At 40.5% G+C, this 27131-nt stretch overlaps 1 protein-coding gene across 1 annotated transcript in view; it reads right to left on the bottom strand.

Moving 5' to 3' along the window:
• The window catches only part of LOC122816221 (CBP80/20-dependent translation initiation factor-like), a 143935-nt gene that overhangs the window by 52463 nt on the left and 64341 nt on the right, over nt 1–27131 (bottom strand). Inside the window, exon 3 of the mRNA XM_044088969.1 lies at nt 8739–9038. Within this exon, the coding sequence (XP_043944904.1) occupies nt 8739–9038 (300 nt within the window). The remainder of the gene's footprint in view (nt 1–8738; nt 9039–27131) is intronic.

The following is a 27131-nucleotide window of genomic DNA, read 5'->3' as shown; positions in this document are numbered from 1 at the left end:
GGACAACCCTCTCCTCCTCCAAACAGGTTCAAATATATGTGAGAGATGCAACTATTTAGCCAAACTGGAGGCTGAGCTCTCTCATCTCAAAACTGGTGTAACCAGTCAGGAGGAGAAGGTAACCTCACACAACACAATTCCAGTATCACACAGTCCCACCACATCAGCGAACCAAACACATAAATACACAAAAACATACTCGGAGGCTCTAAATAAAAATCTACCTAAGCAACAGAGACCTCCAAAGCAGACATCCAAGCAAACACTACCTCAAAACAAAACACACACAACACATAACCCACAAAGTCAGTGTGCCAAGCAGCCACAGCCCTTAAGGCTGAATAACACACCTGATACTCTTGTTATAGGTGACTCTATTGTCAGACACACTGGCGTCCCGCTCACCAGGCTGAATAAAGAGAAGGTCACGGTGAGCTGCCTGTCGGGTGCTAGGATCCGACACATAACGCAAGCACTCAGGTCACTCCAAAGCAAATACAAATATGACTCAGTCATTGTACATGCTGGTGTGAATGACCTGAGATGTACCTCCCTGGACTACATGAAAAGAGACATAGAGGAGCTCTCTGATCATGTAGCCCAGCCTGGTATAACCCTGACCTTGAGCAGCATCTTACCCTCACCTAGAATGATGCCACAGTACAAAGACAAAATGATCGATTTTAACAATTGGCTAAAATGTTGGTGTCATTCAAAGGGGATCCAGTGTCTGTCAGCCTGGGATGACATGCTCGACAAGCCACGTTGCTTCACTAGGGATGGCTTGCACCTGTCACCACTGGGCTTTCGGATATTGGCAAAGGCTCTTGCCACCCCATAGTGCCTTTTTTAGGCAAGGCTCAAAAGTCAAACCCACCCCCATAGACAGCACAAGGAACAAGAAACTAAGGGTAATGCTGCTAAATGCCAGAAGTCTTAACCTCAAGATGCATGCACTCAAGGCTCTCCTCAGTATGGAGAACATCGATATCTGTGCAGTGACAGAAACCTGGTTCAAGGCTCCAGAGAGCACCCCAGCACTACCAGGCTATACCTCATATCATGCTTTTCGGCCCCAAAACCCAGACCGAACCACAAAAGGAGGGGGAGTTTCCATATTTATCAAGGATATCCACACCTCCAGGTTAGTGGCATTGCACGTATCGGAGACCATCCATGTGCAACTAACAGTGGGCAAGACTGCTTTTCAGTTTATAGCATCCTACAGACCACCATCTCAAAGTCAGGAATCCCATTCGGCTTTCCTGAAAACATTGGAGAACATGAAGATCTCTCCGAACACCATTATATTGGGTGACTTCAACTACCCAAACATTGACTGGAAGCACTACTCAAGCCCCAGCACCTTAGCCCAAAGATTCCTGGAAATTATAAACTCAAATGCTATGGAACAACTAGTCACCACTCCCACAAGAGGGGACAACATACTAGACCTGATCATTACCAACATGGGGACTCTATGCTCCACACCAGAAGTATATCCCTCATTGGTAAGATCAGACCATAAATTAATTTCACTGGATGTCCACATCCTGACCCCACCCCCAGCCCAGAAAACCACAGTGAAAAACTTCTCAAAAGCGAACTTCTCACTTCTCAAAACTAAAGTGGAATCCTTCAAGGCCCCAGGGCCAGTGGGAACTACAGCCCAAACTGCAGAATCCTATATAAATGCATTCTACGGACATCTCCAGGAATGCATGGATCATGCTATCCCAAACAAAACCAAGACCCAATCATCCAAAGGCAGGCGTCCAGTCTGGTGGACCCCTGCCATAAATAAACTGTACAACAGAAGGAGGAAGCTACTACATGATAGAGCAAAATCCCTAATAGGGAAGGCATCTCTGATCAGTACAAGCAAAAAATTACGATCCCTCATAAAATCTTCTAAGGCCAGCTTCGAGAGAAAAATTGCACAGGACACCAAAGACAATCATAAGGCTTTTTTCACTTATGTTAGAAACCTGGGATGCAACTCCCAGACTTGTTATGAGTTAATTCTAAATGACAAAAAATACACTGAACCCACAGACATCACCAATATCCTGGCAGACAGGTTCAGTGCAAACTTCTCCGCCCCTCCCCAAAAGAGCAAATATCTATCCCGGCAGAGGGCTGCCTCCCAAACATCTCAGATGCTCAGGTGAAGGCTGCCCTCTCCAAAGCAAAAAACACTGCTTCCATGGGACCAGATGGCATCCCAGGTTGCATCCTACATGAACTACAAGAGGAACTAATCCCTCAAATAAAACAGCTATACAATCTCAGCCTCACTACAGGATATGTGCCCACAGAATGGCGTACAGCAACAGTGGTCCCACTCCACAAAGGTGGAGCATCTACAGACCCTGGAAACTATCGCCCCATAAGCCTGACTAGCTTAGTCTGCAAGGCTATGGAGAGGATCATCATGGAGCTCATAAACAAAGACATTGGGGACCTACAGACACTAGATCCTACCCAGTTCGGCTTTGTCAAGGGCAGATCCTGCCTTTTGAACCTGGTTGACTTCTTTGAAACAGTCACCAAAGCCATAGATGAAGGGAAGGTAGTCCACACAGCCTATCTGGACCTTGCAAAGGCATTTGACACAATACCCCACTTGGGCATCATAGATAAGCTATCCAGCTTAAATATAAACCCCTATGTCACAAGATGGGTCGCAAACTGGCTCAAAGACAGAACCCACAGAGTGAGAGTTGCTGGAGCCATGTCAGACTCGAAACCGGTCACAAGTGGCATCCCACAGGGTTCTGTCCTGGGACCACTCTTGTTCGGTATATACTTTTCCAAGGTACAGGCAAACATGGGAGGACTATGGCTCACCAAGTTCGCAGACGACTGAAAACTGGTCGCCATAATCAACTCTCCAGCTGACACAAACATCCTTCAAAAAGGTCTCACAGAGACAGATAACTGGTGCCAGCACCATGGTTTAAAGCTAAATGCCAAAAAATGTATAGTCATACCCTTTGGCAAAAACGATGTGCCCACAAATTACCACATAGGCGGAAACCCATTAAGTACAGAGAAAGTTATTAGGGACCTGGGGTCCCAAGTTGATAGCAATCTCTCCTTTGAAAACCACATTGCCAAAGTGGTTAGAAAGACCTTCTACATAGCCCACCTCATCACGAAGGGTTTCACATCTAGATCAAGACAGGTAATCGTGCCTCTTTATTCATCCCTCATCAGGCCCATCATAGAATACAATGCCCCTTTTGGGATGTACCTTACCCGACACCTGCAGCAATTAGAAAGACCCCAAAAGTATCTCACCAAGAGGATCAAGGGTCTCAAACAGATGCCATATACTGCTCGGTTAAAAAAACTCCAGCTTTACTCAGTTGCATACCGCCTACTTCGAGGTGATCTATGCCTGACATACAAAGCTATGTCAAATCCAGAATTAATGGACATGCTCCACCTCAGTAAATCTAAATCCCTTAGAGCCACATGCTCGAGGGACTTGAACCTCAGCACAGAAATAAATAGAACTTGCTGGAGGGACAGGTTCATAACCCAGAGGCTCCCTTTGCTCTGGAATAGAATTCCAGTTCATGTGAGGCAGAGCACCTCACTGAATCTCTTCAAGAAGAATCTCGATACGTGGATGGGGGATCGTAGGTTTGTCCCAGGGATTACTCCCGTGTCACTATTAGACAGAGGCACAGTAAACTAAACCTTAAAAAAGGGCACAGTATACTCAAATCAAGGGGTGGCGTAAGCCATACAGAATTGGGCTAGGCTTATAATTGCCCCAGGGCAGATAGCCTAGTATGAACCTATGAACCTATGAACCTAAAAGTTTGAGTGCTACTACAGGTGCATGAAGACATACCAGCAACATATGTGCTATACAATAACAGAGGGCACAGCATATCTGATGTGGGGTGTCCTCCTGGTAGGTGTCCAACATATGCAGTACTCATATGTCTGCAGAATGTGTACATGTGCCTGATAGATGCAGACCCCCTGCCAGACAAATGTGGACCTCTACACAGTGATTGGACAATATGTGACAGTTGTCCCCAGTATTCAGGGAATGTCTGTGTAACATGACACACCCTGGAACATAATGGTACATTAATATTTGCTATTTTTAATCATTCCCTTACAGTGTATGGCTCCTATGTACCCTCTGCTGCTCAGGCTAAGCCAGTGTCTCCCCAATAATACAGCCTGCTGTCCTGCAGCAGGAAGTCACCAGGTATGATAGCCACAGGTGTCAGGCAATGAGATACAACTGTGGAGTATACAAGGACCTAGGAAGAGTACATCAGGAATATACATGGACATCAGGACAATCCTTGACCTAAGCCTGTATGACATTCAGACACTGAGAGGGGCTCACTGACAGTACATGATGTGATATGACAGCTGTATCGACCACTACTTACTGTCACTATTTTGCAACAGACATTCCAGTATCAGTGATATGTGAGCTGACCACTGCTGTGGTGACTCAGGGGCCAGAGGTGTGATATATGTCATTGCTGACAGAACCATATGTGATGGCCATAAGTGCTGGAAATCAGAATAGCAGCAACATGTCATTACATTAAATGTAGTTGAAATCTACATTTGACATTCCTATATCCCATGACTGCATCCCCCCATCTGCATTCAATTCCATGTGTAACATACCTGGTATACTGCTGTACTCCTTTGTGGAAGAAATCAATTGGTGGTGTCCTAGGAAATGGCAGCCTGTCTTCAAGAAGAAGGTGTTAGAGCTGTTTACCACAGGCAGCAGCTTGCATCTGTAGGTAATGCTCAGGAACAGCTGATTGCCTGTGCAGCAATTAGTGACTCGCACTTGTTAGTAGCATCCCAAACAGCTGGGCTTGCGTTATCATTAGCCAATGGCATGGCAACACAGTGCTATAATTAAGCCCTTCATGTAGGCCTCCACCCTTTTCCTTGGCTGTGAGTAGGATATCATCGAGGTGTGGGAGCTACAGAATCATAAAGGGTGTGTAGAGATACTGTCCAGCGTATGGATTGACGTGTCATTTCCACAGTGCTTCATGCTATGTGTGCCCATTGTCAACAAACCTTTGGATTTTGTAGCAGTGTACTGTTTAACAATGTGTGTTGGGGTCAGTGAGCTGACAGGCAGATGTATGTGTCATACATCCTTTCTATCTGGATTTGTATGCTGCTGTAGTTGATGCTGGTGTATCAGCTGTGTATGCTTGTAGGGGGGACTGTGACACATGTCCCTGTCACCTGAGAATTCCCTCACCAATACTTTATGTATGGTTGTGTTGTGGATGCCCTGCGCTACATATTTGGGAGGTATATTAGCTCTGTAGTGGGTAGCCAGAGAGACTGCTGCATGTGTAGCAGGCCACAGTTTCTGGATTCTGGCCAGGACTCCTAATGGGGAGTGTGACTACATTGGGGGACTGCATGCTTTATATGTCAGTGAGGGGGCAGTGTCAGCTCTTGTGTCACAGCATGGCCAGGGTGTGGGTATCCATAACAGTCCAGGTGTGGTAACAGCCTCTAGTACGTATGTTAGGCAGTAGTGCCATCCAGTGAGTGGTAGGGGACATTTAGGACACATATACATATTTGTGACATGTACCCCACACTCACAGCCTTTGATGTGCTCCTGTGGGTGGCAGTGACTGTGTTATAAGCAACCATTTCAGCAGGACATTGCAGGGCTCATTTATTTCTATGTTGTATTGACAAGCATGGAACTGTTGTGCAACACACTGGACTGTGGGTGTCGTGATGTGAGACATTCTAGGAATGTAACAGATAGGGCTACTAAGTCATTATTATGGGAGTTGTATTTGCAGGATATATGTGCATGCATACTGTGTGTCACACAGGATTGGCATGGTCATGTGTGTTTCGATGTCTATGGCGTGTGACACTGACCTGTCTGTCATGAGTTTGTAAGGTCAATCTGCACTGACCTACCATTACTTCATCACACAGAATAGGTTTGATGACAACCATGCTATAAGTAGGTGACATACCTGTGGACATTCTGCAACAGTCTGTGCAGTTGTCAGGTGTACCTGATATCGTAGGCATCCCCTACATCCATCAGCATTTATTTGACTGTGTATCAGGTCGGTGTCTGCATCACAGGCCCAAGTAAGCTGTCATTTATGCCATTATATGTGGAAGTTGTGTCACTTGGAATCAGGTTGTCTTGGTACAAACACCGATAATTCCCCAGAGGTGTGATGTCCTACTGGTGTATTGCACTGAGCTTTGGTTCAGATGTTTCAGGCTTCTATATTTGGCGGAGGTGTATGTTATCCCTATTTTTACATCACTGTGATATATGATATATGTACAGGAACAGGGGAGATTCCCTACAGCTTAGTTGTTGTTGTGGTGTGTTGCTCTGACTCAGGTGCAGAGGGTCCTGGAGTTAATACCTGGTAGGGGTGTAGTTGTTCCCCTAATGCTACATCATTGCACTGCAAGTTATAATTTAAAAATGAACACTAAATATCCAAAGTTGATGTGGCCTAGTGGTGTGTTGCTGTAACATTGATGCAGAGGGTCCTGTGTTCAATAATTGCTAGTGTTATACATTTTCCCTAATGTTACATCACTGCACTACATGATCTATTTTAAAATAAAATCTAAATGCCCACAACTGATTTGGCATACAGGTGGAATGTTGTGACTTTGGTGCAGAGGGTCCTGGGTTTGAGACTTGACAGGGCTGGTTATTTTGTTGCTGACCTTAGCTTCACATACCAAGCTAATTACTGCTTAGATATATACAACAGCATTGTACCTTATTGCTCAGTAATGTTACTTCATTCTTAGGTGCATCTATTTTATTATATCTCCTAAACATATGCATTTAACTATGTGATCTGTCCTGTAACTGTAATAGTTTTGGACACTAGTGTGTAACTGGGGATTTTATACTCAGGTCACCACTGCAAATGGGCTTCTGGTCAAGCTGGACCACTACTGTTAACATATTGTAATATGTACAAAACAAATAACATTTACAACATTTCCCTATAACATGTAAAAAGCTGAATGGTTACAATTTGACCCTTGCACCTAATGTACAAGTGCCAGTGCCGTAACCATTCAGCCAGTGAGGATCTGCTGTTAGACCACTGTATATACCTCATATTTCATTTAAGCATTACTAAGCACCATGCCACGCTTTGCAAAACCGCTCACCTATGCTTAAACTTGGCCTTTTCGACAAACATTAAATGCATCCAGTTTACATATTTTGATGTCCGGCACATGTACCTTGCAAATGTCAATAACTACATCGGTAAATAAATGTAACATTAATATAATAATGTAAAATTAACATTATTATAAGCATGCTTTCCAGTGTAGATGCTGAATGGCCTGTCTTGTTATTAGGCTATAATGCCAACCCTCTACCTGGTGTCATACATACTCCTCAGGAATTATGTCATTGTGGCATGCACGGCAATCACAGACCCCACATTGCTGTCACTGCTGCACAACTGCAAACCATGCTCCACTGTGGTAACACACACACACACTCAACCCGGTGAGTGACCTGGACTGCCTTGTGGACAACTCACATGTGTGTTGCACACAAGCAACCTGCAGTGGAATGGGCACCCTGTCCACATCTGCCAGGGTAGCTACCTTAACCTTTGCAGGTATAACATGGTTAACTGGATGGTTAACATCACATACACCCTTGGGATACCACCTGTCTCCCTGTTGGATGGGGACATCAGCTGCTGCCTTGCATCCACATGTGCTAACATGTGAGCTAGGCTGCCAGACAAATACGTATTCCCGCACACCAGATGGACAATACATGATGGTTATCCACATAGTTTGGGGAATGTGTATGTGACATGCCAGACCATTGGGGACAAAGTAATGGTACATGAATATCTGGTACTGTATCCATTCCCTAACGTTGCATGCTTAGTATGTATGCACTGCTGCTGAGTCAGACGCAGCATCCCCCCACTACTAGTACCTATAAGCTGCTGTCCTACTGCAGGGGCTCACCATGTATGCTAGCTATAGGTGCCAGACATTCAGATACAGGTGTGGGGTACAGACTGACCTAGCCAGAATATGTTGGGAAGACCTGGACAATCTGTGAAATAATCCTGTATGGCATTAGCAGACTGAGACGGGCTCAAGGATGGTACATGATGTGATATGCCAGCTGTATCCACCAGTATGTACTGTTAGTGTGACACACACACACACACACACACACACACACACACACACACACACACACACACACACACACACACTCTGCCAATTTAAAGTGCCCAGTCTACCTGCTACAAGGCTTTGGAAAGTGGGTGGAAACTAAAGCAAACCAATGCAAACAGAAGGTGGACATGCAGATTTTACAAAAGGCATCCCAGACATGAATAAAATGAGATGACCTCTTACTGTAAGGCGACAACTGTACCCGCTGCGCCACGGTGCATATCATGTCCCAAAATCACTACAAATTTTGTACATGTATGAAACATTGTAAATCATTTCAGCTTGTACTGTCAAGGAATTTGAGCCCTGGCTAGGTGGACTATTCACAAAACAAAATGAATAAATGAAACATTCCACTAATACTATATATTTCTTGTTTGATGGTCTGAGTGATGTGAAACCATAGTTATGCAGTCCCTATAGATCAGGGTTAATGCTTATCATGTTCACCATACACGTTTACCATTATGAAAGATTCATTCCTCTACCTGCAACATGTTCAGTAGGAGACTCCTGAACTTTGTTCCTTCTACCACAAAATGAGCCATTTTGCCACATAGTCTAGCAGCTGTGGAGGCAAAGCTCCTGTCAGTTACAGCTGTCCGGTATATAGCTTGCACAACCTCACTTAACATCTCTTCAGATTTTACTAAATTCTGTGCCTCCTTCATAAAGGTTATAAGCTTGGAGTCCTGGTTACTACTCTTATTCTTCATATTGTTCAAAATTTCAATCATCTTTTCCATATTCTTCATCTCGGAGGTGGTTGGTTCTCCTGCTGTGTTTTCCTACAAAAAGAGAAGGCAGATTAATATACAAATATATCTGTGCAGAGTTCCTGATGTTTCTGTGCTGAGGTTAACAAACACATAGAGTGTAAAATAAAAAGAGTAATTAAGATACGCTTTGTACTGATTTCTCCAGACAAACCAAAATAAAATATATTAGTGCTTCTTGTTAGCATAAAGAATGAAGTAAAGAAAATAAGTACAAATAATACACATGAAATATAATTACAATGGCTGGAATTCAGAAAGGCCTAACACAAGGGGTAAGCCATAACAAGGTCACTTCCCTCCTTGTGGCAAGCATTTTCAATTCTTATACTACCCTACTGCTGAGATTTTCCATTAGTGGGGGTCTGAGGACAGAGGGTGGCTTTATTGGTAGAGCTGCATACTAATGCACCCATCCAGAGGAGTTGCTAATGGCAATTAGCAATGTGTTCTCCCTGGGAAATATCAGCAGGTCCCAATTTATCCTACAATACTGCATAAATTTTAGATGCTGGAGAAGAAAGTGAATACTGTCAAAAGATAGATGCTGGTCACTCTTTCCCTCAGTGCAGTCAAATTCAGCAAAGTTGCAGAGGGCTGTCAGTGTGTATATGTGTGTGCATATCTGTAAGACATGAATGTGTGTGTGTGTGTGTGTGTGTGTGTGTGTGTGTGTGTGTGTGTGTGTGTGTGTGTGTGTGTGTGTGTGTGTGTGTGTGTGTGTGTGTACTAGTGAGAACTCTACTGCTTATCCTGCTTGACAGTGCTTCTGCTGTCTAGAGTGGGATTCAGAGACACGCTAATAATGACATCTTTTTATTGATTTCATAGCCATCTCTGAATCACATTTTCTCACCTTCTTGGTTATAGACCTACCTGGGGTAAGTTAATTACAACAAGCTGTGAACCTTTTTCCTAATTTCCAGGGAAAGACTTCTTTGATGACTTTCATTAGAAAATGTTTGATTATCTACAGTGGTGACAAAACCCCATTTAAGAATTAAATTGTCATTTTTTTCTGTTCTAACAACAAACTGATTGCACTAATGTCAGGTACAGTACCTTAGTGTTTTGTAAATATTCTAATGACTCTGGATTTTACTTTGATTAATACCTGGGTTCAACAGACTTTTAATCACGTTATTACAGCTGTTTCAAACAGCATTCAAACTGAGTGAAAGCTGTAGTGGCCTGTTTATGTTATTGGGAGAGAGAGTTCACAGTGATGGTCACTGAGCTAGCCAGGCCTACAGGCATGCTTCAAGTTACCTGTGAGGTACTAATTCACATTTGATTCATAAGCACTTCCACATACAGATTCAGTACCATGAAAAGCAAAGAAACAGAGTAGAACCTGCATTGTGAATGTTTTAATGACAAGATTTCATGTACTGTACTGGAGATGTGAAATCAGTTGAGTACAAGAAAAAAGTGATGAAACCTATATAAAATACAACATCGTTATGAAGCTGTTTCAGTCTGAATGTTGTGAGCCAGAAATATATCCATACTTCCCATTGATTCTAAGACAGTGTATAAATACTTCCAAAATTACCCTTTATTTAGCCTGCCATTATAGCACAACAGGAATCATATCAAAAGTGACAAAAGGACAGGCTCAGTCTCCTGTAATTTAAGATCACAGCTGTAGTAAATTAAGCCATTAAATAACACAGTTTATAGAATGGGCAAGCTGTACATCAACACCCCGACTGGAGAATGAACGTTCTCCAGCAGGGTTGTATAAGTAATGCCCGCTGACAAACAAGTCCACCATTTCATGACAGCATATCAAGCTGCCGTGGAGCTCGGACTGAAAAAAAAATAGCTGCCGCCATTTATTTTTGCTCACTAAGCAGCAATCCTGCTGTTTAGTGAGCATAAAATGTAAAGCAAAAAAAAAGAGAGAGAGAGAGACTGTGTGTGTGATGCATGTGGGTGTGAGAGAGAGAGAGAAAGCTAGAGTGATCTTGTGTGGCTGAATGCATGTGTGAAAGCAAAGGAGACTGTGTGTGACAGAGATCGAGAGAGTGAGAGCAGTCCTGTGTGAGTGAATATGTGTATGAAGACAGGATATTCTGTTTGTGTGAGACTGAGAAAGAGGGTGAAACCAATCTTATGTGAATGAATGTGTGTATGAAAGCAGAGGATACTGTATATATATATATATATATATATATATATATATATATATATATATATATATATATATATATATATATATATGTGTGTATGAAAGCAAAAGAGACTGTGTATGTGTGTATGGGAGACAGAATGGGCTCTATGTAAAATTGTTGTGTTTTACTTGTTTATTATTTTTTAAGCACTATATTATTTTTTATATATGTTTGATGTAAAATACTTTCTCCAACACCATTAACATGTATACAGCAAGTTTGAAACATTAGATGGAGTAACTATTTTACATTAAAAATATATAAAATATAATATAGTACGTTGCAAAAATAAATAAGCAAGTAAAACACAACAGTTTTACAGAGCCCACTCTCTAAGCACAGTAATGCCCTCCAGGGTGTATTAACACACACCCTGTCAGGAATTATTGCTTGCGTAAAAGCAGACCTTTAAGAAGCTAAATTACAGCTGAACAGTTACAAAATTTCTGTGCAAGTACAGAAAAATATCATCTAGCAGAAAGGCACAGAACAGGGATCATAGCTAAAGCTGTATATAATTGTACAACTCCAGCTCTTGCTGATGTCTATGCTTTTGAATAGTAAACTTTAAAAGGAACCATGGAATGAAATAAAGCAGTTGTACAGGACTTCTTATTGAAATGTAGTCACTAGAAATTCCGAGTGCCAAAAAGCTGGAAAAAAAATGAAATCCCAGAGAAGAGCTTATCTTGAAAACTGCTCTTCTCCTTAAAATTTATTTTTGTAAGGGAGGCAAGCCTCCACAAACTACAAACTTATATATGACAACTCTGAGATGTCATACCTCGGACAAAAGAGGATATTCTGAGAAATGGCACCTTGGACTTTGTAAATGTAAGTCCTTTCCTTTGGCCATTCAGTCTCTCTGTTTCAGGACTGGTTCTAGCAGGTCCTGACATTTTAAATGGTTACCATTGTACAGCGTAGCACCTTTTAGAAAAAGAGGACAGATAAGAATGGGAATTAATAAGTAAGAAAGTACAGCTGTGTAAATTGCATTTACCATAACTGTAAATGTTTAATTAAATGACTGCTGCAGTACACTCACCTATATGGGTTATATCCTGGCAAAGATAAAAAAGCTGGCCAGTCTTCTAAACCATTTGGCTCTCTCCACACATGGACCCAGGTTCTCCTTAGGGAGAAAACAACATCCTGTGTGCCAGAAACCTTCAGGACTTTCTTACCAACAGAAAAAAAAAGAGAGGTAAATTAGGAACACCTAACTTGCCTCCTAGAAAAACTATATGCAAAATTTGTGGGGATGGAGTGGGGGTGAGGGGGCGACTACTGCAGTAGTGATTTAATTGAACATCTACTGTTACGATCAGTGCCAGGTATACAAGTGTACTCATAAATCACTGCTGCAGCAGTCTTACTTATACGGGTAGATTACCATAGCTTATACATGTTTGGAGGAAGAAGCATTAGTATCCAGAATCCCCTGGAGTATGGTCCTAGCAAAGCCTTTTCTGGATCTGGAAAAGGAATTCAGTTTATAATGCTTTGTAATGGTGTGTACAGTAGAGCTAGTAGTTGCCTGTAGAAAACAAGGTTCTAAAGTGTACCCCTTTCCAATATTCCATCAAAGAAGACAAGGCTCTTATATAGTTTGCCTTGATCCTGCCTTGAATTTTTACCATTGTGGGAATAACAAAAAGAAATATCAGGGACAACCAACTGGAAATAGTCTGCTTCAACATGGGTTGCCATGACTTTGTGTTATCATAGGACATCTACAGCTATTCAGCTTTCCTAAAAGACTTAGTTTTGTCAGACTAATGCCAGAGTTGCTTGGGCATATTGAGAATATGGAGAATCCTCTCTTCTTGGTTTTTAGTTCAGGAAAGAATACAGAGACATTGATTGTTTGAATTAAAGTACAATCTGAAACTACTACTGGTGTGAATGAGAGATTTGGACTTGTCCTTAACATAACCCTATCTCAATGGAATATCAAATAGGTTTCACCCACCATGATGGATAGTAACTCAAATATTCTCTTACAGATGTCAGACCAAACGATGTTGTACAGTTTCATACCAGTATAAATCCAGTCTGTCCGGTCAGGTCAGTTACAAATGGGTCCTTGATCTGCAGTTGCCCTCGTCTCTGCGGACTGCACTTCTTGCGCCTGTTTGGCCCTGCAGTTCTTGCAGTTTGTCGTCAGCCAGCCGGTCATTAGGCGGTATAAAGTGTTGTATTTCCTGTGCCAGTTGCCCTCTTTTCCTCAGTGTTTTCTTTTAAATGCTGCCAAAGATAAAATGATAGACAACCAATACATAAGCATGTATGTACATATATACAAACATGCAAATACATTACAAGAAATAGTACACAGAAATACACAATGGGAGAGTACCTGGGGGAGCATATCAGGGGGCAGGAAGATGGACAAATACCACAGAGGAAGACATCTAGAACTTTCAGATGGGTAGATGCTATATACTATGTTCCTTCAGGAGGTGTATTAAGGTACTATGTCTATGACAAAATCTGATGCACAAATTACAGGATTTTTAACAGCCCTTGACTAATGGTCGGGAGGGATGGTTGATGCAGTCGGAAGTAACTCAAAAAAGGTGTATGGATGGGATCTGGATAAGGTAAAGCAGGGGGAGGAATGGTGATGTGTGTAATAGACAAAAGGAGCCAAGATGTGGGGAGCAGGGCAAAGGTCAAACATCAGGAGCAGTCAAAAAGAACAAGGCCTACATCAGGTATAGCTAAAGGCCTAAAGTGAGGTAAAATGCAAAAAGAAAAAAAGAAAAAGTTGAAATCTTGCCCCATGGCATGATTGCCAAGAAATTAAAATCCTATGCCTCTGTAGAGGCAAAGAAAGGAAGGGTCTGGGAGAGAGGCAGGAGAGAAAGGAATCTCAGCATCGGAGTTCTCTGAAGGAAGGAAGGACTCTTCAGAAGAAAGAGTGTTGTTCATGTCTAGATCAGTCTGAATCATCATCTGAGGTCTGAGAGGAGATCAGGTCTCTCTTTCTGGAGGAGGTTGGGAGGCCCTGGGAGGATGATGAGGGGATCCCCGGGATGAGGTTGGGATCCCCTTATATCCTCTTTGAGATCCTCTGCCAGAGTACTGGATGAGGACCTGTGAGAGGCCTAGGAGAGGGGGCCAGTAGGCACAGACTGGCTGCTTTAGCAGCTGGCTGCCCTGGGGGAGGCCTTGCTGGCAGCAGGCGGTGGCAGCCTGCCCGTGTGGGCAGAAACATCCAAAGGGATGGTGGATGGTGTCTGATTTAGTTTGCGAAACCAGCAGGTAATAGAGGAGGATCAGCTGAAGATAGAAGTAGTGGCCCCGGGGCAGAACCGCTTGCCCGTTTGATTCGAACGAAACACCGACACTTCGGCCGCTTAACCGAGAACCCGCTGCTCGTTTTTTCCGGTCCTTTTGTACTGCCTTTCTCTTTTAACGTTTGGTCCTTTCATGTGAAGTCGGAGGATCCGCGAAATCATTATGTACTAAAATCTGAGTAAGCAAAACTGTGTTCAAAAAAAGCACCGACGCCAAAGTCCCATCGGTTAAAAAAAGCTAAACTAAAACAAGCTGCTAAGCCGTGGGGCAAGCACTAACAAACAAGGTAAGAAGTAAGATTGAAATCTGAGGTATAAATTTGTTTCACAAGTTAAACAGTTATTCACTTTTCTGAGGCTGAGGGCAGAAGAGGTGAGAACGGGTACTTACTTTAGAAGTCTAGTCTCTTAGTAGTGTATAGTAGTAGTAATCTCTCTGATCTGATCACCGCACTTGCTCTTCAGCTTCTGCCGCGCGGCAAAGAAAAGACTGAGGAAAAGAAAATGGGCTGATGATGCTTTATACCCAACTGCAGCTATGACGTCGGGTGAAGTCGTGTATTGACCAGCCGCCAGAGACCCAGACTTTGGAATCCGGCCGACCGAAGGGCTGCCTGACGACAGGACAACCCATTTGTAAGGACTGCAGATGCATCCTTGAAGGACATCAAACAAAACATGATTTCAAGTCATGAATGACAGAACAGCATGAATACCTGGTTCAGAAGGAGACAGAGTTAAGTTTTTCCAGCACAAAATTAAAATCCTAACAAAGTCTCCTGTTTCCTAGGTGGTGTTAAAAACTAAACCTCGTTTAAGAACAGCTTGACCAAACTCTGAAAAGAAAGAGGAGAATTCATGGGCAGACCTGCTGAAATGATTGACAGATACACATTACTGAGGAGTAAGCTAAGCTAGGGGATAGCAACTCAAAAAAAAAATCAGTGGTACAGAATCTTTGAATAGGCCCTGGTTATTATTATGGCACCAACTAGTAACTATCAATCAGCAACATAAGATTTCCTAGTAGCAGGGTTTCTTGCCTCCTTAAATACCTGCTGTGTGTCCTCATAAACAACACTCCAAAAAGCTATCAAAAGTGAAGCATCCAAGCAGTCAGTTGTAAATGTTCCAGACTGGGGTGTATCAAACTTCGTCAGTCTTGTATGAGTAGATCCAGTCTGTGAGGGAAGGCTGTGGTAATTGCTCTTCACTTATTCAATAAAAAGGGAGAAAGTACATTTGTGTAAGTAAACGTACCATTATGTTCAAATGATCACAGATTCAGTAACCTTAGCTATATGAAGTTATATCCTGCCAGGGATATGACAGACGGCCAGCTTCCAAAGCTTCGGGGCACATCCCACATACTCAAACCATTAGACAGCAGGAGCTATACTGTTAAAGAAAATGGATTGTTTTCCAAACCATTTAGAGCTCTTTTGCCACAGAAGAGAGCACTCACCAGTAGGCTTTCAAGGATCGACACTTGGCTTGTGCTGTTCCATTGCTAGACAGATAAGTTTCCTTTGGGAAAAAACATTCCACACTTTTTATTTATTAACTCTGCTTTCCTTATTAGGAAAGTTGTTTTTAGTCTAGGTGTTTGTGTTTTAACAGACTGTCATGAAATTGAACTGAATTTTTAAATGGGAGTGCACATTGTTTTCTGTCAATTTAAAACTTGTTAAAAGCATTCTAAAAACATTTTTTTCTCTGGAGAAACTATGTTTATTTTAGTTTTGGAGCTAGCAAAGTGTATTAAAGTACTTTTTACTGTGTTCTGAGTAGGGAAATTAACTTTTTGGGACTTTGAATTTTACCAGTTTGTGGTGCACAGTTTCCCTGGGAAAGAGGCACCTTTTTCAGCTTGACCATGGAGTAAACTACCTGTGCTACAGCTGGTCCTTCTTCCAGCCGCAAAAATTGAAAAAGTTAAGCAAACAACTTTTGCTACCACAGCAAGCTAGTAATTTGCCTCAGACATAGGTGGATGATTCTGATGTGGCCAAAACTGGTTCCTCAGACCATTCACTCTAGATCCTTCTGATGTAGCACCTACAGCCACAATGGACCAAGGCTTAGCCGGGGGTTAGCCACATCCTCTGCAGTGGTTGGTGTCCCCCTCAGTGGGCAAGGTGGAGTAATGATCTCTGCAGAATCTGTTTGAATCTTCAGAATGACCCTGGATATCAGTTGAAAGATTGGAATCCATAAAGAAACATTCCTGCCTACAGGAATGAAAAAAAACATATGTTTGCCAGGTATGCTTGGAAGGAATTCTGGGGCAGAATTTATTGAGTTTTCTGTATTGAAAGGAGGCATACAGATCTACTTGAGGTGTTCAACTGGATCAAATCCTGTAAGACCCTCCCATTTAATTTTCATTTGTGAGGTTCTGTCCTGGTCCTGCTCAGCTTGTCTGTCACTACATTTTGCTCTGATGGACATTATGGAGCTTGGAAGGTTAAACAGTGTTGTAGAGCAACTTCACAAGCAAGCAAGTCCAGTCTGCACAGGGGGAATGCCCTTGGGACCTCATATATGTATATGTAACACAATTATGTGGTGGTGTCTGTTATCGCCTACAACTTCCTTAAAAACACAGGTAGCAAAAATATTCTATAGCATGGAAAAGAGCTAACATCTCTTTCACACTGATGTGCTTTGGTCTGTCTTGTTTGCATCACAGATCTTGCTTTTTTTACCCTCATTGATATAGTTCTCCATGCAAAATCCATTGCAATTGTTGTAACAGACTGGCCAGAGGATATTAAAGAGAATAAGAGACTTTTATTTGGAGATAAATGGACCTTCCACCAAAGAGGTTCTCTCTTCACAAAAAAAACCTCAAAACTGGAGCAGGAAAATACAGAGACTGAGAATGTTGGGTCACAACAGTTTTCCAGAAACCACTGATTTTTTCTTATGTGCAATCTGACAAGAGGAGTCATGAGACTCATGCATGCCATGAATCCTAATATGCTGAGATACTCTCTGGTTGAATTCTGAGACTGATTGGAAAATATTGGGAACATTTCCAGATACAAGTCCATTTTTCTGAGTTAAATATGCCTTTTGTGTGGACTAGTCCAGAAGGCAGCCTAGAATTACAACCCTATACATCTGGAAGCTTAGGTGACAAAAGAGATTTCTTATCTATGTAATGGAATCCTGACACCTGAAGAAAGACTCTGCAATAATAAGTAAGTCATCTAAAAAGGGAAATGTGAATGCTGTGCAGACTGCAATGGGCTATCACAGGAGTTTGGTGAACAAAGTAAGGGTAGTAAATAATCCCAAGGGTAATGACAGAACTGATCTCCAAGACGGATCTTTCACTACACCAAAAACCTCTGGATTAAAGACATTTCCATTGGTGATCTAGGGCACTGGTTCTATCACCTCTAAAGAAAGAAAAACTAGAGGAAACCTAATCTGTTGGATGGGTAGGAATTTCCTGAAAAGGAGTTAGGTTTTTCCACTGCCATCTCTAACACTCGTGACCTACTCATAAAACATATATTTTAAGGCAGAGCTGGAGATGGAGAACCAGTTACTGGGATAGATTCAAAGGAGTGGCAGGGACAGAAAGGGAAGATGAAAAATTACTGCAAAAGTCATTCTAAAATAGAGGACTGTCCCTAATTCTATGAAGATCCTTCATTTTTTGTTAAATCCTACATACCACTAAAGCTTAAAGCTGCACTTACCCAAAGGTAGCTTCTTGCTATGCTTCTTTGGAAAAAAAGAGCCAGAGACTTTTATAGATTAGAAAACAAAGCTGAAAAATCTTAGTAACCCCTTGAATCAATTTCCCCCCTTACATTACACTGTTCAAGTACCTGGGTAGAAGTAGAACCAAACAAAATCTCTTTAATCAAAGAAGCATACAAGATTTCAGATAGAACATCCTCAGAAAACGTCTTATTAGATTCCCAAGCCAAATGTCTCATCAGAGTAACAGTAACAGCTACCCTGGACACAGTCAGCACAATCATACACACTTCATAAAAAATGTTTACCCAGTCATGTAAACCTTGGCTCTAGATGATGGTCACTGGTGAAGTCACACCCCAACCTATGAAACAAAAGCAATAACAGAATTCAACAGGACCTACATTCTGAAAGAGGCAGCAGTGTTTCTCAAAATGTCAAACCACGCCAAATATTATTCTGGAAAATCAAAACCATGAAGGCTAACATAGCAGAGGAATGACATTCTCTTCTCTTCTCAGAATGGTTAAAAGCTTTACCATCCTTGCTCAGAAGAGAAGGATTAGCATTAACCAGAATTTTTGCAGCAGGCTCACTAGTCACAGAAATAGCTGCAGGACCAGGATTTGGCCAAGAAAACAAAAACTTGTAAGACGGGAATTTTATAAAGTATGTCTGCCTACAAAGGAGCTGAAAGTTTACTATCAAGCAGACTGCAGGCAGCATCAAACTTACCTTTCAGCGCTGGCAAAAGGCAGGAATAGAAGAAGGTAGTGGAACATCCACTCACAACATATCAAAATAGGTTTACAAGGTAAAAAGGAATTTCATGTTGCAGCCACTGAAACAAACTGTTCACACTGGAAACTGTTTCAGAAAAGACAATTATTCTGTAGGAGATATAGAGTAAACAATTCTTGCAAAATCAGAATATACTCAGGAAGAAATTTAGATGATGCCCTTTCCCTATCCTTTACGGTTGGAAGGGGTCTCTCTCTCTCTCTCTCTCTCTCTCTCTCTCTCTCTCTCTCGAACAGTGAACATAACAAAAATGCCATTCATTCATAAATAAAATGTATCAAAGGGAATCCCAGAAGTGGACCTAAGGGAACTGTCAATGCTCTCGAGTACAGAAGGAGCACTCTTGAGGGCGGCAAGTAAGTACCTAAGGTTTTTTGGTGCCCAGGTTCCTGTTTTTGCTGTAAGGAGCTCAAGCTAACAGCAGCCTGGGCACATGTGAGGAGGGTGCTAATAACTTTGGAAGACTGTCCGGCTGTTACATCCTTGGCGGAATGCTACCCATACTATGACTTCTGATTGAAGCAGCTATAGCTCTCAACTGTACAAATTTTCACAAAATGTCTGGAATGTTTGGCTCATACTTCTGGTCTGTTCCTCTTAAAATTTGGATGGTGCAGTGGTAGTGTTGTCTCCTCACAGCAAGAGGTTCTGCGGTTTGATTCTTGGTTGAAGTGCCTTCTGTGCAGAGTTTACATGTCCTCCCTGCATTTGTGTGGGTTTCCTCTGGGTGCACCAGTTTCCTCCCACAATACACAGACATGTCTGGAGCATTTCTTCCCACACCTCTGCTAAAAACTGGCTTCCTTCCAAGTTTGACTTTGCTGGTAAACAAATGTTAAATAAAAATAATATTTGTGGTTTTCTGGCAAATCATTCAGAACTGAATTCACTAAATAATGATAGACATTTAAGTTTCAGTCTTCCTATCTTACACAACATTTTATTCTAGCAACTTTCTAAGATTATACACACAATCTTTAAAATGTGTCCTCAGTTTTTGGGCCTTTGTCTCCCATCCCCCACCCCCCAATACATTTTGGCTTTTTCCTGATTTCTTGTGCTGTACAGTTCTTTAGGAAAGGGGAAGTTTAGTGCTGCTTATGCAAAGTCTACTTGCATTGTTAGTAGCACAACAGGTAGTGTACTTGCCTTTGCTGAAGAAGACTGTAGGTTCTACTCCCACAGTATGTACATGGATTACTGTACTGTGTTGTACTTTTAAAGGGGGTGAATGCTGCAGTCCTGAGAATGTCCTCTTTGGCAGAAATACCTTGTAACTATGAACCTGTTATCAGCTTGCCATCCATTTCCTATTAAAATATTACTAGCCTATCTTTTTTTTAATGTAAAGCAGGCAATTTATTCTTCAAAGGCAACAGGCACTTTACTTGTAGATGAAACAATGAAATATAAACTTGTTGGCTAGCAGCAACCTCTTCATTAGTTACAGATCTCTTTAATGTGGAATTATTTAGATGACTTTTACTTCTGTAGAGATTGTGCATATTTACTGATACTGGTGGATTGTAGAAGTTTGAGTAGACTTTTATGATGGAAATGTTCTGAATTGGGCAGTTTTATCATTATTGGTTCATGCATTTTGTTTCATTGCTTACTGGAAAAGTGTTCACAACAATAAATTTAAAACATGCTCTAACAAGTGTGCTGTGTTGTATTATACAAGGAATATAATTTAATACAGTCAGGAAGGTGTATGAAAGAACACATGTATGTTTCGTGTGCAAAGGGCCTATGATTTGAAAACAGCCCAAAGGTAATAATTATCTGCCACTGGCCAGATGCATTTTTTTAATGTGGGTTTCAATGCTGTTACAATGAATGTGAGTTTCAAGGGCAGATAAGTTTTAATGCTAAGTCTATTTTCATTGTGAGACTGTATTGCTTTGTTTAGCAAATGTATATTAGTGTTTGAACTATAATATGTAAAATAAAATTTTTAAATTAAATCTAAATAATCATTGTAGAAGTAAAGAAGTATGCACATTACAGTGTTTATGGTAAATGGGGCGAAATAGCCAAGTAATGCAATATTGGAATGGCTGCAGAGGGACTCTGGGGCCATATTTTGGTTGTCTGTTCTTCAGTTTGCATTTGAAAGTTGGTATCCCACAATTCTGTTGGAGTCGGTGGGGTTACCTAATTATGTATGCAAATTTTATGTTAATCAGCAGACAGATTTGTACCTATTTTATGGGCCTTTGTCCTGATTGTTGATGTTTTCAGGTTGAGAGTTATGGCTGTCAGATCGGTCTGCAAAAGCTGACGTCATTGCACATGCCCTGCAAGTGATGATGTCAGGAGTAAAAATAAAAAAATTAAAAAAAAGGAAATTCAGAAATTAAAGGGGCCATGAGGGAATTCGTTGCACTCCAATATTTTACTCTCAAAACTGGTATTTACCAAGCAATTCAGTACAGTTGAGAGGTATGCACACAGGTAAGACTACTGCAGCAGTGATTTTTGATGAACATTAATAATGATTCGGTGGTGGTGCAAACAAACCATCACTAAAAATAAAGAAGATTATTCAGCCTCTGCACAAGGAAAATAGAAGTAAAATCAGAAAAGGAATTAAAAACTGTATATTAATGTGTGCAACTAAAATGAAAAGAGCGGACGTCAGGACATATAAGACTGCAGGATAATGAGAAGGTAAGAAAATAGTGTCACACTAAATAAGCCAGGTAATATTAATCTTCAGACAAATTGAGTCTAATTAACAGTGCTGACACAGGAAGGAAGCAAAAAGCTCCTTTCTGTAGTCAGACTGGAAACACAAAAGATATGTAATGAGAGTTGGCAAAGGTATTGCCCATAACATAACTGAGTCTTCATGACTGTCTATTATACTAGAGGTAATATAATGCTTGGTACCAATATTACTTCAACCTGAGGTATGGCAGATTTGAGTAATATACTAGGGAGAAAGATGTGGAAATGATGCTTAATAAATAGCTGCATGAGTGCCTTCATTATAAGGGAATATGTCTGAGTACGAGATCACTGCTCAAGTAAGACTTCATCCATGTGAATTAGCTACAGGGAGATGCCACCCTGTCAGTCCAGCTTTCAGATTCTTTCTTTAGCTAGTTAGTTATTTGTTTTACAACTGGTGAATGGGTAAGCAAACCAGACCAAGGGTTAATTATAACTATAAACTAAGCCAAAGACACCACACACACACACACACACACACACACACACACACACACACACACACACACACACACACACACACACACACACACACACACACACACACACACACACACACACACACACACACACACAATCAGTTTTCTATTACAGCCAAGTGCTCCTCCAGGTGTTTCTGCAGTTACATCCGACTGACACCTCTATGCATCATGTATTGCTTGTTCATATTTGCATGACTAATTCCAAAGCCATGCTAACCCGCAGAGAACTATTTCTAGGAATCACCACAGTGGCAAAAATGTGTGGTTTTGGAAATCTCAAGGACCCTCCCAAGAGTTACATGAAAGTTTTTCCACCAGAGGTGTGGGAGGGGATAGCTAAAATGGACAATGATACCCATGTGGCAGGGGGGTCCACATAATCAAGAGTCTTGAGATTCCTTCTAGGACAGATCCTTTCTGCACTCCTGAAAGGTTACCCGGCTGTCCCCCTCTGGAGGCATCTGGGGGGTTGTTTGTCTTTTCACCTAAAAGCCTGGATAACCATCACAAATTACTGGAAAGTCAAGCCATGGATGTAAGGAAGTTCTCCCAGTTTTGAAGCAAAATGAAGCTCGAGAGTTGGATCTTGGCATCCATGTTGAAAACAATTAAAAAGAGTTATGTCCAGAGAAACTCAGTCATAATTCTTTCTAGAACATGGAGCTCTACCTGCTGTGGACAGGTTCATAGATAAGTGCTAGACTAGGTACCCTTTCAGGCCATTTCAAGCCTAGCCAATTTCACTTTTTGTACTCGATATAACCTATCCCATTTTGTTATAGCTTGGCCTTACCCATCCCATGGTCAATAATTATATACAGTATTACCCCTAATGAGAATAACTGGCATTTAAGAGCTGCATTTGTCCATTAGTAGTACAGAGAGGACGTCCTGAGGTGAATTTTCTGTTTTCCATCCATAGATCCAAGTTGTACTTGAATATGGGCAGGGATGAACTTTGTTTTATGTGGATGGGAAGTCTGTTCCACAGCAGCAGTATCCTTTGTGAGGTATACCTGTCCCTCCAAACTGCTCTGTTTATGTTGAAGAAGCAGTTTAGCTCCCCAGGCTGAGTATTTCCAATGCCATTTGACTTGCTTATGTGCAGTAAGTCTATAAGTAATGGGTCAGAGGGCACCTTTTATGCCAGACACAGGTCACCTCTTAGCAGTCTGTAGGATACTGAGTACAGTGACAGGGCTTTAAGTCAGCCCATGTAGGACATGTTGTTTAGGCCTTGTATCTTTTTAGTAAAGTATCTCCATGGGTGTTCCAGTTGTTGCATATGTCTGGACAGATACATGCCAAAGGGGGCATTATATTCAATGATTGACATAATGAGGGCTGAGTAAAGAGGAACAATGACAACCCTAGATCTAGACACAATCCCTTTGTTTATTAGCTGAGCAATATACAAGGACTTCTTACAACAATGGGCACATATTGGTCAAACGCTAGGTCACTCTTCACATAGGTCCCCAAATCCTGAACAAACTGGGCCAACTCTTAAGTATGTATGTATCTATGTGGTGGTTCCTTGAGGAAGATGACTTCCCAAAGGATACAATAATGCATCTTTTAGCATTTAGTTTCAGTCTATGATTTGGCACAAGTTATTTATTTGGGACTAACCTTCATTCATGATGGCTAAGTCATTTGTGAATTCAAGGACTGACCCTGGCTTGCAGTTATCTGCAAACTTAATCAGACAGTCCTCTGGTATTGGCTTTTACTTCAGAAAAGTAGATGCCAAACAGGAAGGGACTCAGCACAGAACCATGGATGACTCCAATCAGTGACATACGGGTTTATTCACAGTTTATTTAGATTTCCTACTATGCCTGAGTGGAGAATTGTGTCAAAAGCTTTGGTCAGTTTGAGGTATGTGGTGTGCACTGTTTTTCCTTCATCCAATGCTCCAGTGACCTTTTCAAAAAAATCCACGAGGGTGAGTAAGCACAGAGGGGTTTTATATATATAATGTCAAGGCAGATTATAATACATGTAAAGAAAACTTTTAAATTTAATGTCAAGGCAGATTATAATACTTCTGATGTGGTTTATTTAGCTATCTATACTTGCTTATCCTCCTACATAGGGAAAATGAACATACGTTTAAGGGACAGGATAAAGGAGCACATTTACATTATAAGGACTGGCTCTAATGTGAATGTTTTAGCTAAATACATAAGTAAATTTGGTCACACACATAGTTTTAGATTCATGATCATTGAAGAAATTATAATTAATGACCATGATGGTGATCTAGAAAGCATGACTGAGGCATCTGAAACCAGGTGGATTATTAGGTTAAGGGCTGATAGTGGACAGGGTCTTAATGACAAGGTTTCAATTAAACCTATATTAAAAGCAAGGCATGTTTATAAGTGAATTTTTGGGTAAAGGTTTTTGCATAAAAGTTATTTTTAAACATATTTATTGAAACAGTTCTAAATTATTTTATTTATGTACTAATACTTAAATTTGTTTATGCTTATTTTTGAAGTATTATTTCTTTAAATATTTCTAATTAGTACTCCCTTCTCTGATTGGTGGTAGGTCTGAATAATGTATTTATACTGGGTTTGTAGCATATGAATTTTAATGTCTGATGAAGCAGTTTAAAGAACTGTGAAAGCACTAACATACATCTTAATAAAAAAATCCAAGAAAAAAACACACTACCGTCCTTACTAGGAGACTTAGAACACCAAAAACGAAACAGCAAACAACTGTAACAACACTTGTGGTCCAAAAAATGTCAGGTAGCTCCAGTGTTAAAATTTTTCATTCAATCACTAACGTATAAGCGCTTTCAGAGATAACTTCTGCTTCTTCAGATACAAATGCAAACTGTCTACCATGTGTCATTTATACTCTAAATAGAATAATTAGACAACGTTGTCTTAAAGAAACATTCCAATTTAAATAAATACATTTCATAAGAAAGCAATAAAATAATCACATTTAAAACAGTTTACTTCATTCATTTCTATAAATATGAAAGCACAATTTATAAAAATACATGTATATAAAAATATATGCATATAAAATTATATAAAAAACTTTTTAGGCATTTAATTCAAGAGATACCCATAACTAAACACTTTGTTTATTCAATGGTCTCCCTTTAAGCTTAGGTCTTATTGGTATTCTGTCATTAAGCCCATGTCCAGAGTCTACTTTAAGTCTTATAATCCATTTTGCCTCAAGTTGTTATGTTCTGTTTCGAATATCTCCCATCCTAGTATTTTCATAAGTTTTACACACAACTAAAAATAAAAAATTATGTTTGTCATTGTTAGCCTTAATATTCTTAGATAGTGCACTAATATCACTTCTCTTTTGTATCTGATACATATGCTCTCTAATTCGATCTCTAAGGGCTCTATCCATTTCCCTACATTAAAACAAGAATATACTGTACACTGAGCTAAATAAAAAATGTGGTCTGAGGCACATGTTTTACTCTAATGACACTAACTGTCTTTCGGCTTTTCCCAGTTAGGGGTCGCCACAGCAGAACTCCGGTCCACTAATGATTGGCAGTAGATTTTTACATGCTGGCTTGCCGGGCCTAATGCACAACCTTCAACGAAGGAATGCCCATTCACGCATGTCGACACACAGAAGAAGCTCTAACTGAGAATCGAACGTGCAACGTCTAACTGTGAGGCGACAACGCTACCGCAGCACCACCACCACAGTTCTCTAATGACACTAAATTATATAAAAATATAACAGAGAAGCATTGGGAGATTTTAATGACAGATAAAGAAATTAGATCTTTACTCGACTTAGACCAAATTTTGCCCACAAGAATATGCGTTCATTGAAAAGTAGACTGTGAAAGCGTTTATACGTTAGTGATTGAATAAAGAATTTTAACACTGGAACTACCTGCCATTTTTTGGACCACAAGTGTTGTTACAATACATTTTAATAAAATTACTGGTTTTGGCTTTACTATTCGACTGCCTCATTGTTTCAGTTCACTCTTATGTTGATCTGGAATGGATTTTTTTGTTGAGTGAACTATTTATCCTTGGGTCTGCATTTGTGGTGATATATATGTGTGTGTGTGTGTGTGTGTGTGTGTGTGTGTGTGTGTGTGTGTGTGTGTGTGTGTGTGTGTGTGTATATATATATATATATATATATATAGAGAGAGAGAGAGAGAGAGAGAGAGACAGCTTCTGGCCTAAAAAATAAGCATATATTAGTTTATACATTAACTATACTCGTATACTGTTCTTTATTGTGTTACTATTTTTCACTTTATCACTTTATGTAGGCATGATAAAACATACATTTTAATTATACTACAAAAATGAAAACAGATTTTACCTCTCTCTCACTCTCTCTGATATCAGTTTATTATTCTAGCACAACCCAACCGATACTCACCTCTAAATAAAAAACTAAAATATCTCCTTTCTTCTGGTTCCTCTTGCTGTACCTGAACTTAGCACATATTTGTTTTCAGGGTAACTAATATTAATCAGTTTGAATCTTATGCATTACACTGCTGACTGTTACCTTATAAACAATTTATGTTGCATTATGATTAAATGTTATTCTTACCAGAATCTGTTATAATACTGTCTGTTAAATTTCATTACAGCCATGTTAATATATTTACTTGTGTAAGCACGTAAACATTTCAGAATGTCTACAAACAGTGTTATATTTGTTAATTTATTGCATGTACACAGTCTGCATATTTCTCTTTAACAATGCCATATGCTCATGTTATGCACAATGTCTTCCACAATTTGTAAATTGTTGTACTTATTAATTATGGTAAATTGTTATTATCTCAGACTGGGCAATTACCAAATTGGTTCCTCTTGGATCAGTCTTTTATTCCAGTCATATAAAACACAA

Source organism: Protopterus annectens, chromosome 1.part1 (assembly GCF_019279795.1).
Source record: "Protopterus annectens isolate FY-2018-M chromosome 1.part1, PAN1.0, whole genome shotgun sequence".
Taxonomy (NCBI): Eukaryota; Metazoa; Chordata; order Ceratodontiformes; family Protopteridae; genus Protopterus; species Protopterus annectens.
The sequence above is the reverse complement of the archived record's forward strand: the minus strand, read 5'-3'. Positions and strand labels throughout refer to the sequence as shown.